This window comes from Melopsittacus undulatus, chromosome 1 (assembly GCF_012275295.1).
Source record: "Melopsittacus undulatus isolate bMelUnd1 chromosome 1, bMelUnd1.mat.Z, whole genome shotgun sequence".
NCBI lineage: Eukaryota > Metazoa > Chordata > Aves > Psittaciformes > Psittaculidae > Melopsittacus > Melopsittacus undulatus.
This window is the reverse complement of record NC_047527.1, coordinates 130450171-130462427: the sequence shown is the minus strand read 5'-3', so window position 1 is coordinate 130462427 and position 12257 is coordinate 130450171. Positions and strand designations below refer to the sequence as shown.

General features: G+C 40.0%; 1 protein-coding gene across 1 annotated transcript; it reads right to left on the bottom strand.

Moving 5' to 3' along the window:
- Positions 1-8371: 8371 nt before the first annotated feature.
- Positions 8372-11999, bottom strand: IL6 (interleukin 6). Its single transcript, XM_031052537.2, has 5 exons — positions 11919-11999; positions 11386-11715; positions 11187-11300; positions 10805-10951; positions 8372-8563 (listed from the first exon to the last, which is right to left on the bottom strand). Exons 1-5 carry the CDS (start codon positions 11997-11999, stop codon positions 8372-8374), a joined length of 864 nt encoding a protein of 287 aa, XP_030908397.2.
- Between the last annotated feature and the right edge of the window lie 258 nt (positions 12000-12257).

The window sequence follows — 12257 nt, the reverse complement described above, 5'->3', positions numbered from 1 at the left end:
TATGCATTGTTTTTAAGTCTTTACATCAGTTTAATGTAGTAATACCTCTGTTATAGAAAGGATAACCCATTCCAAAACATGGTGACTTTCGACCCCCATATTTATCTCAGTTACAATGGTCTTTTGGGTAGATTCCTCTTTATCTTCTGGGTAACCAGAAAAGTGAGCTAATGTTTCAAATACTTCAATAATCTTCAAAGATTTCTTTCCTAAATGTTTGTAAGCCTCTACAGCTGGGCATTGTGGTTTTGTGGTTGGTTTTGTTTTGGGCTTTTTTCCCCTTCCTCTTGAATTGTTCATCTCTGGAGACATTAAGAGTTGAAAGATGTATATGTTTTTTCCTAGCTTAGTCAGAAAGTGGAAAGTATACTTTTCTGCCAGATTTACTTTTAAACACTATGTACATTTTCTGTAATTTGGAATAGGGTGGGAGGACACAACGAAAGTGCTCTTTATGTGTATATGTATATAGTGCTTTTATTGTAAGAGGACATTATTAATGTGTAATGGAAGGAAGAAAAAAGGTATCTGCTTTAGTTTTACTCCAAAGTCTTGCTCTTTAGAATATTGTTGGTTTGGCTTCAGTTGGTTTTCCCCCTTTTACATTTCAAAAAAAGATGAGAAACATTAAGGAGAGTTAATGCAAACCATTAAATTAAAATTCCATTCATCACAGTAATTAAATCAAATGTCATGACATAGTGGAATAGTTAAAGATAATAGACCTCTGACAGGGGAACAGAGCAAGGACTGAACACAGAACACTTTTCTTGTTACCCTATATCCTGTTGCTAGTGCTGCTTTTCTAGCACCATTTTTCTAATTGTGACTTGAGATTAATGTAACTGCTCATATGTCTTAAATCATGAAAGGAGTTCAAATTTTTATCCTTTTTCTTGACTGATTCTAATTACAATAGTAATGAAATAATTGGTTGGTACTTGATAGTGGCTTTAATGGTGATCAGAAATATTTTCTTCTCTTGAATCTAGTGGAATAACCTGAGATATCAGTATTAAGAGATAGGTTATTCTGTGTAGAGTAACTTGGGTTTCTCAAAATGTGATTTTGTGTTTCACAGGGTTTATAGTATCCAAAGTGCAGGTGTGGGTGGATGGACCCAAACACCTGCAGGAGTGTATTTCATGTGCTCAGATATTTGAGGATATGGTTTGTGTGTCTTAACCGCCATATGGGTGCTCAGGCTACTCTCCAGGAATAATAGTATTTGACAAGGTGCAGAGAAACAGGGAAATGTTTTTCTCGCTTTTGTGAAGTTTTACATAAGCATGGATAGACCAGGGACAGGCCAGATTCCATGACTTCAGCATGCTGAAAATTTACCTTAAAAGTAGGTGTAATTCAGGGTTTTTTGAGACTTGGAATTATTGGATAAATATTGCTTATGTAATTCTTTTAGAATTTCACTTTATACACATTGGATAGCAAATTTTTAATAATTTTTGATAATTCACCACTGTTGTGGAAATATGGGAAATTCTTGTTCTCTTAAAAAAGATCAAGTATAGTTCAGGAAAGTTGTTAGCATAGAACTTTGGGATTTCAGATTGAGGGAAAAAGTCTTTCATGGTACATTTAAGTACACTGATGTTTTAGTTGTTGCTAGGTAGCACTTACCTTGATCGAGGATTTTTCAGTCTCATCCTCTGCCAGTGAGGAGGGGCACAAGAAGATGGGAGGAAGCAGATACAGGACACCTGACCCAAGCTAGCCAAAGGGGTATTCCATACCACAGCACATCATGCCCAGCATATAAACTGTGGGGAGTCACTCGGAAGGCCAAATCCATGTTCTGTTGGGCTAGGTATGGGTAGAAAGAAATTGTATTTTGCATCACTTCGGTTTTCTGAGCTTTCATTTCTTCTCATCATTTCCTGTTATTGTTGATATTCTTTCTATTATCACTATATTTTAGTTATTAAATTGTTCTTATGTAAACCCGTGGGGTTTACATTCTTTTAATTCTCCTCCCCATCCTTCACTGGGCAGGGAAAAAAGTGGAGTGAGCAAGTGGCTGTGTGGTGCTGAGTTACCAGCTGGGTCTAAACCACAACACTGTCTTCTGAATCTCTTGTTCACTGACACACTGATCACAACAGCTGCTGGTGGTTTTACCATTCAGGAGCAATTTCCATATATTCTATTTTTTCTATATTTTTTTAAAGAATGCTTCTCCTGTCATTGCATTCAGCTGGAGTCAGAAGATCAGTTATTACCTGGTACCATTGGGTAATGGGGGGCAACAGGGTGGACAGCACCTCTTCAGCCCACAGTTGTGACAACCCCTGTAGCAAAGCATCTCGTGCAAGCTGGGCTCTGAGGAGATGCCCTTGGGTGTGGGCAAAGATTTTGGGCTAAGAGACAGGGAGGCAAGAGGGTAGGGAGAAAAGTTACGGCTCTGAAAAGAGAATAAAGACAAGGAGGTTGGTCAGAAGAAGAATAAAAGTGTAGGATAAATTAACCAGGGTTTTAAAGGTGAAAATTAAGTAAGTGAGAAAAAGATGTGTTTATCAGAGGAGAAGCCACAGAGCCCTGTGGTATTTGGTGTGTAATGCAGAGGGAGTCTTGTTGGTGGAGTTTGGTGGCTGTCTTGGTATGAAGACTGGGGATCTCCTGGTAGTAGGGGGTGAAAAATTATTCATTTTGTGTCAGTGTTAAAGAAGGGGGGGGGGGGGAAGTTACCTGGCTTTCAGTATAAATTTATACTTTGTAAGATGACCTACAAAAGAACCTACTTGTTTGCTCCAGAAGCTTTTCAAGGCCAGGCTGTGAGGTAAAAATGAAGCTCATAAGAAATTTGGAGCAAGTTTTAACTTGTGCTACAAACTCCTGGTGTAGACATGGCTGGTATAAAGTCACTCATCACAGTTATAAAACAGAAGATACGTGCTTTTATTTCTTGAATTCAGCAGCAAAACTCACATGACCTTAAACCTGTAGCTTTCAGGTATGTGATCTCTGCACACTAAAGCAACATTCATAACTTGGTCACAACAAGCTCCCGTGGTGGCAATGTATAAAATCCATCCTTTGCTTCTTGGTGTAGTCATCTTCTGAATGGCCGTAATTACAAAGTGCTTCTGAAAATGTGTTTTCATTGCATTGTGTTGTAAGTGAAATGGATCTAACACATTGTTTTTTATCTTGAAAAAAAATATGTTTGAAAGAGCTATATATCCTGGATATTTGTTACAGACTTGGAATTTAAGCTATGATGATGTATTTGGAAATAAAAGCTTATTACATCTGTTCTTGCCACAGGAGCAGAGACCACATCCTGGTTAAATGTCATATGACTAATTTAATTTTTACAAATGACTATTTAATTGATGATTTCTAAATACTTTTCCATGATGGTGTGCAATGCGTTAGCTATTTCTTTGTTAAACTTGTGGGTTGCATGCATTGTTTCTTGGTTATGCTTAGGTTAATTCAGGATTAAGGGGTGGGTAAGTCTGGGGGGATGCATATCTGTTAAGTGGAAATAGGTATATATGCTTTGATTATTTCATCTGATAAAGAAATTGATTCCAAATTTCTGTCAAAAATAAGAAGTTTGAGCAAGAAAAAAGAAGAAAGGAGCAGTTATTAGCCTGGGAAGTGATTTAAGCCCGGATTTCCAGTTATGTTCCAATTCTGTTTCTCAGGGTTCACTTTATTTTTGTAGAGATTCCCCCAAATAGTGCAGTTTGTTCAGTGCAACCTGAAAGCAGTCCTTTTCCAGCTGGGCTGGAATGTTAGCTGTATGTTTGCTTTCATCCCTGATGGTCTCTCTTTTATCAAATTCCATTTGCTTTTATAGTCCTATCCCAGGCCACTGAGCTATAAGTTTAGGAGGGGTATATCTTTGACATCTTTGAGCTTGATTCTGTTTGTTAGTGCATGGTGATGTGGGACCCATGGGCATAGTCAATATATGGGACCTTTGTATCTGTTCCCAAATTGTTAGACATGTAAGAGGACTATCGCTGTGCAGTGGTGATGGTGTAGCAGCTAATTTTTCTCTTGAGCTGAGGATGGGACTTTGAGCTTTCCATAGGTGATTTTACTTTTGTGTGTATAGCAGCTCTAAGTGATTCTCTTGGGTAATAAATCTGTTAATATAATTTGCTTATACATCATATTGTTCTTATAGAAAGTAAAGAATGTAGTACTGTATTGATACTGAAGTTCAAAAGGATAAAGAAGAAACTAATCATAAATACATTTGTGTTATTGAAACCAGTCAGAATTCTGCCCTCAGAATGGTGGAAATGGAATAAAATCTTGAAAATAATGTTAGATAAGCACTGTCTGGTGGCAATAGGTATGGCAGAGCAAATGAAATCTCAGTGTTTCATTAATCTGAAGATTAATGTTTAATTTTTTTTAAATATATTTTTCTCATGAAAGAGTTAATCTTAGATTCTGAGCACTGAATAGAAATTCAGATTGCAAAATTTCTGTAGGTTTTTTTTTTTTTTGACTGCCAAAGTCAGTCTTGAAAGTATACTAATGTTTGGTTAAATAAGTTTAGCTGACAGAAATCAGTTGAATTTTGGTAAGATTTAGGGAGGAAATGGTATTTCAGTGTTGGTGCCTAAAGAAGTTTCATTTTCTGGAGGTGAGGGGATGAGTTTTGTTTCTTCTCTTATCAAGAAGAAGAAAGAAATCCACAGAGAGAAATCAGAAATTGTTGTCTAATAATTTGACTAGAGAAGCAAGGATATACAGTAATCTTCCTACCCAGTATCACATGGTTTGTAGCACTATGCATAGATCTAGTAGCACTTCTTGACCATTAAGATCTGACTTTGATGTGCAGTATTGAATATGTACCTTTCCACCATTTTATCTCTTAAACTGAATATGGAAAAGTTGATTACTCACAAATAACAGTGGCAGACTTAGCTGAATGGGAACCTTCCCCCTAAGCCAACCTAATGGCTCATTACCACTGAAAAAGTGATCCTGCTTCCCTTGCTTCACTGATGGTGTAACTCTTCCATCTCTTGTAGCATAATCTCTGAGTTTCTAACCTCGTTTGCTGTCAGCTGCTGATAAAATCTGTGAAGGTGCTAGAGATGCGAACAGTCTCTTTCAAGTAGCTGTTGTTCTTTCTGCCAGAAATCACCAGTGTTTGCATCAGTACAGTATGGTTAATAAATCAGAAAATGATATTTCAGACACTGTCATTGTGAAACATAAGTAATTTTGCATTACAGATGAGTATTGGGTTGCACTGTCTTCCTTATGTAGCATTTTAAGTGTCTTTCCCACAGTACTGAAGAATTTTTGTTTCTCATCTTTATCACTGTCTCTAAACACCCTGGGCTTTTTCTTGCATACTGTAAAGTGTATGCATGCTTTTTAACATAGCTTTACCCTCTTCCTGCATTGAGAAAGCAAATTTAGGGTGAAGGGAGTTAGTAAGCTGTTGAGCATTCCAGAACCTTTTTGTGAAGTTAATGAGTCGGGATGCAGTGGGAATGTGGGGAAGGGCTAGATGGGATCTGCAGGGAAAGGGGAAGAGGCTCTTTGTGTACAGCAGCAGTCAAAATGCTGCTTTGCTGGGTAGTTTCCTAGGGTTTTTTCAGCAATTATTAGCAGGTCTTTTTGGATTTGGTTTTGGTGGTGTTTTGGTTTTTTTTCTTTGCTGTCCAGTAAAAGCAATGAGATATTTCATTGTTGCTAAAAGTAGTACAGCTGTTTTTGAGGATTCATTTATGAGAGTTGGGAATGCTCATTTTTACTGTTGTTGGGTGTGTTTTGTGTTTGTGCTGGTCTGACAAGTAAAATAAATGTCCATGTGTGTTTACTGATTGTTGTAGAATACTTTCTACATGGCAAACTGGAAAAAGGACAGTAAGTTCGTTAGTTTGAGAAGTGCCATAACATCCTCAGCAGTGTTTAGTTCTCCTCTGACTGCAGTGTGGGTCATGTGCCACAAGCACCAGTGAGTGTAGATTTCAGCAAGTGGTGCTTCACTTTGGGGCATCCCCTAAAGTTGGCACAGTGAAATAATGTCCAGCAAGGCAGCTGCTGCATTGAAGAACCCTGAGAATTGCAGGTGGCTGTGGAGGAGCTACAGGTAAAGTATGGCGGCTCAGTAGCAGCATCAGTGATACCCTTTTCTCCAGGAAGGACTTGAAATTTTACCTCCCCACCCAGCAAGTGGTTGGTTTTTACTCATCTTCTACATTGTGAATGCTCCACCCCTGGCAGTGTTCAAGGCCAGGTTGGATGGAGTCTTGGGTAACATGATTTAGTGTGTGGTGTCCCTGCCCATGTGAGGTGGGTTGGAACTAGATGATCTTAAGGTCCTTCCAACCATAACTGTTCTATGATTCTGTGATTCTGTGTCTTTGCTAGAATTGTGGGCAACCTGTGTTGGCCACCAGCTGAAGGGTGCTGGTGGGATGTGTAGACACTTGTCCATCAATTGCAGAAGATTTCAGTACCCCGTATCTGAGATGCTTGCTGGCAGTCAAGGAGGAAATCAGTGCAAGTTTGTTTAGCTGTACATAGTGACTAATGGTGATCTCAAGCAGCCACCTATTACTGGGAGAGGTGAGACCAGGAGATGCCTTTCCTTTTGGTCAGTCTGTCTTTTTTCCTCCCCCCCCCGTTCTTCTTACATAGTAATGAAGTATTTAAAAGGTCCACTTGTGGGATCCACATTCAGGTCTCGTAGCTATTATAAAGTAAGGACCAGAATGGTCTCTAACCTAATGATCACTAAGAAAATCTCTGTGAAGGTAAGCTGTGAAAAAGCCAAACTAGGCTTTCCTGTGTCTTCTAGAGCACATGACAGGGCAGCTAAAGCAGGATCTTGTGTGGTGAGAAAATACTATTCACCATGGACATCCTCAAAGTGACCACCTTGAGGTCTCCTTATTCCTTCTTCAGATGTTGCATAACTGAAGGCATTGGTTTTACCATATTGGGCAAAGCTGTGGTTTGGTTTGTTTTGAGCCTCAGAGATGTGGGCAATGTGTGGACTGGTCACTGTTTTGGCATCCCCAGCAGTGGAATACATATGTGGACAATCACTCAGAGGAAGAGGAAAATTTACTGACGTCCTTATCCACATTCCAGGGCTTGCCTTTCATCTCCTCATCTGCACTGCTGTGCTGCAAGAAAGAGGGTAATTAATGTTCCGCCACTTGTAGGGACAAAGGTAGATGGGTTCCTGCTGCTTGAATCCCTTGTGAGTGCTGTGAATTCCCCTCAGTGTGGTTATACAGGTACCTGCACAGCCACAGTGAAGCAGATTATACACATAAGAAACGTTTCAGCAGTTTGGTACTTAGGCAAAGGACCTGGTTTGTTATTTATTTTCCTCTCTACGGTGTTGAAGAGCATGCATACATGTTATGTGTATGCCTTTCTGTGCTAGTGGAATATAAATGACAGAAGACAAATGCATTAGATTGTTGATGGTGATTGACATATTAGCAGCAGTACATTGATTTGTATCACCTAAGGAAAGAACCTAAGATTTTTGTTTTTCTGCTGCTTTGGGGAGGAGAAAGAAATCCTTAGTCAAATTTGGAAAATTCCCTTGGATGACAACAATGAATCTTATCAGGTTATAGCATTCGTGCCAAAGCTGTTAGTTTGGTATCTTGCCATTGTTTAAAAGAAATTGCTTGACATGTAAGCAGATGCTTACAGTTACTATTTTATGGAGTGTTCCTTATTAAATATAGGGGACTCATTATTCATTTGTTTCTTGAGAGCAATGCTGCTTTATTGTGTTCATTAAGTGCTATGTTCAGTGTGTCTGGTTCCTTTATATCCCAGTTCAAGAACAGTATGTTGATCAAGCTGCCTATGTGTGTATGTGCTATGTAGATAACTGAACTAATTATATAGGTAAAATTCTTGAAAGTGGTTATTTTGGTAACTGCAGGTATAAAAAAAATGGAAATATTAGAGTTCCTTAGTATTATTTAAAGTTCAAACAGATTATATGGTTTGTTTTTATGAATTGGTTTCTATTTATTAAAAAATATAAATAAGTCATAAATAACATCTCTCAAATATTTAAAAAGTATAAGTTATAAAACAATTTTTCTGGCTTCTGAAAATATTTTTTGTTGAATACATATTAAATAAGTTGATATTCTGAATAGTACCATTAGCAGTGAAATAAAATACAGCCTTTGTTTAAATTATTACTAAGTATTGAAAATATAAATAAAAAATGTTAGAAAGTAATAAATATTTGAAATACAATAAATAGGTTCCTAGAAGGAAATATCTAAATGCAAGCCATTGTTACTATTTCTAGTTCCTAAAACAGAACAACACTGTCATCTGCCACATGACAGATTTGTAATAAAGGATTGTGCCTGAATTAAAACATTCAGACACTGGAACTCCTGGTGTTTTTCAAATAGCGAACAGCCCTCACGGTTTTCTCCATAAATGAAGTAAAGCCTCGGAGGATGAGGTGGGTGGTGATTTTCTCTATCCAGGTCTTATTAGACTTCAGCTTTGCCTGGAGGGATGCCTGAGTAGCCAAGTCTGGGATGATAATTTCATCAGGATTCATCACCTGTGAAAAAGACAAATATTGGGGTGTTCTGGTTAAATAATTGTAATTGAACTTGTTGGAGAGTGCCAGTTTAGGTGTGTGATGTTCCCAGCCAGCTACATATTCACCCTTTCTGTACTGTGGACAACAGACTTCTCTGGGACCTGTGCTTCCCTACAGCCCCACTTCTGTCGTGGGGTTTGAGGTATGTTGATGGTTACTGTGGAACAGTCAGAGTGTCTTGTCTGATCTATATTGTTTGTCCTGGTTTGAATGCAACATCTGGCATTGCAGTCCAACATGCTGCACTGAACAGATCCATACGCTTTTTCTGCTATCTGCCAACCATGTGGTTAGCTGGGAAGATGCAGATTGTGATTTGTCCTAACCTGTTTTGGCTGCTCCATCCTGAGTCGTAAGTTAACTGGATGACATTGGAGTACTCTCCTGTTTTGTAGTAGATTAACAGTTTCCAAAGATGTCAAACTTGTTTAGCTGCCTAATTTTTACTTTCCAGTCATTTAGACACATGGGAGTCTTGATATCACCAACCTTCACTCTTGCGTAGGATCCTGACTACAAGATTAGTAAAAGGAGTTATGTACCTAATGCTGACTGACAGCACTGGGCACCTGGTACCCAGATGTCTTTTAAGAACTTGTCCCATGAACTGTGTAGGTGACTTCTGAAATGGGAGTTACTCACCCAAATCATGGAGCTGGTTTAGATGATTTATGGTCTAGAAGTCTAAAATATCAGCTTCATTCTGGTTGTAGAATCTCTCCTACCCATTAACAAGTGACAAAAGCATGCACACCTCCTTCTGGAACATCTTTTTTTTGTGAAATTCAGTAAGACATTAATTGCTTTCAGTCCAAACTACTTGGAAGTGGTGTATCCAGCTCCTTGTAGTGTGCTCTGAAAATTTTTTTATCTGGATATACAGTCAGCTAGCATGCTGATGGATCAGCCTGAGCACAAATGACAGATTCTGTCCTTGCTCTCCTTGCCTTAAACAGCAGATAGGCTGCTTTTGTATAGAAAGGATTTCAAACCTGGAGATCAAGACACCTCTTTCTCAAAAACCTACTTTCTCAGGTAGAGGTTTTGTTTTTGGTTACTGTGTTTCATTCTGCCTGTTATGGTTGCCTCAATCCTACTAATTTTCCAAAGAAAGCTGTTCTCCCCCAGTTACGAAACAAACTTTCTGCATACTATTGTATCAAGTTGGAAGCCAGCAGTCAGTTGCTGTCTTTGTGATAGGACTATTATTCTTAGCTAGCACAGTGTGAAAAAAGCAGTTCAGCTCCCTTTTGCTTCACGAATGATGGACATAAGTAAATGTTAGGCAAGGTATGGCAAACACACAAGGGGCTTTTCAGGTGCTGAAAAACACCTTGAAGGAAATCATGCCCTGAGATTTCTGCAGATCTTACTCACCTGAATGGTTCTTACTCAGGCAAATAGTTTCCCTGATGACAAAAGGAAGTATTCATGTTAAGAGTTATTAATGTAAGAACTGCAGGAATGAAGTGAATTTTTTGGAGTGTGAACTTTCAGAGCTCTCCAAAATGATTGTCAGAGATGAATAGCATTTAGTTTTGAAAGAGAATCTCATATTTGTAAAGAAGGAAGATTTTTATTAGTGTTAGGTTTACAATCAGAATGTGTGCTTTTCAATAGGCAGCACCTTTTGTTTAGTCAAGTCACTAATATTCTGAATTTAACTGTCTTCCTTCATTTGTAAGCTAGATGGTATATTGAGATACCCGTATCTTGGCTTAAAAGTTTGTTCTGGAGCATTTTATAGATAAATAATATTGCAAAGATGTATTTGCTTCTACTTATGTGGGTTCTTAAAAAAAAGGCTTTTTTTTTTTTCTACTTCTCAGTGGGTTGTAACATTAGAAGACTTGGACTGAACTGCAGTTCCAATTGGGAACAAGCTCCTTGAGAAATCTCATTTCTATCAGCCAGGCAGTGTTAGTGTGTTCATTCTTGAAACAACTATGCATTTAATTGTTAGTTTGGAAATTAGAAACAGCAGTAAAAAGTAGGAAGAAGAGTTTCCTTAAGAAAAGGAAACTGAACCTTGTGAAACCGGTTAGTCATAAGGGTGAGTGAGCAGAAGGAACCATTATATCTATCCGAGGAGAGAAGTGAAAGTGGGAGATGTTGAGCTTCACGCAGCATCCTTATTCTCTGACTACACGTTAGTGCCAAGCCATAACAATTATGGGAGAGAATTTAAAACCAACTCACCATCTGCTTTACAGTATGTGCCAGGTGCTCTGTAGTATAGCACAGTGATTCAATGTTCTGCTTTTCACTAATAAAAGTTTCTTGTATGAATTGAAGATATGTCTGAAATGTATAAAGCCCACTGGAGATTTTCCTCAAGCATTTATCCTGAAGTGAGAGAAAAATAAGAAAGTCACTTACAGCTCAGGAACACTTTGATAGTGGCATTGTGCGTGCAGCACAGGTAACTGGATGGTGCTGATACAGTGGAAGTCTGTACCACGGCAAAGCCAGCTAGAGCCGGCACAAATCTTTAGGTCAACTTCCACAGGTTTTTTGAAGCAGACAAAAATTACCCCATGTATAGAGGATTAGACCAGAAAGGAGAGCAGTGGTTCCTTGCCTCATTGAAGCCGGTGAGCAGACACCCATCCTCCTCCGTCACCCTGGGGAGGTTGAGATTGTTCTGGATGAGGATTTCCATGCTATTCTCGCAGACGGTAAACTTCTCGCACATCTAGGGAGAGACATCAAGAGGTTTCATTGCACCTTGGCCGGTGGCAGCAGCCTCCGGGTCTGGTGTGTGTGTCGCCCGTACCCACCTCCTCCTGCAGCTGTGCGGCCCGGGCGTGCAGCAGCCGCGCCAGCCGCTCGCAGTCGGGCAGCGCCGACCGCCGCCCCGCCGCCTCCTCCAGCTCGGCCTCCCCCGAGGAGTCGGCTGCGGGCAGTAGTGCGGCGGTGGCCCGCGGCAGCAATAGGAGCAGCAGCAGCGGCAGGAGGGCGCGGAGGGAGGGCTGACGGCGGCGGGTGGCGTGGTTACGATCATGGTCACAGGCACAGCCCTGGGGAAACCTCATGGTGCGACTCCTGGGCTCCGGCACCGGCCCTTTCTCGTCGGCGGTGCTGGCGGATTTAATGAGCTCCGGACATCCCTGAACGTGTATTTATTGGGGGGCTTCGAGATTATTCATGGACAAGGGAAAATCCGGCATTAGAACACGGGGGTGTTTGCTCGGCTAAACACTGCTTTGGACAGTGTGGCGATTGTGAAACTACATGAAGTCATCGTGCTCCTGCACCATAATTCATGGAGGATCAGGCTATCTCCCATTCCCTGCCGCCGGCAACGGCTTACCTGGCCCCACCAGACAGGGGCTGGGGCCGGGTCCAGCTGCGGGCAGCCTTCGAGCCTGCTAGCTCCAGGTGCACAGAACATCTCCGAAATTATATGCATCTACTACCTGTGTACACACACACATTATATGTGTGTGTGTGTGTGTACATACACTTACATGTGTTCATATACCTATGTGTGTACATATATTTTCCATATATTTTAAAGTGGTTTAGTGTTCTATAAATTGTATATTATGTGTATTTATCTCTATATTCTAGCTATTTTCATTAGTTATGACCTCCAGCTGTCCCTGGAGGTCCCTTCCTACCCTAATAATTTAGTGATTCTGTGATATGT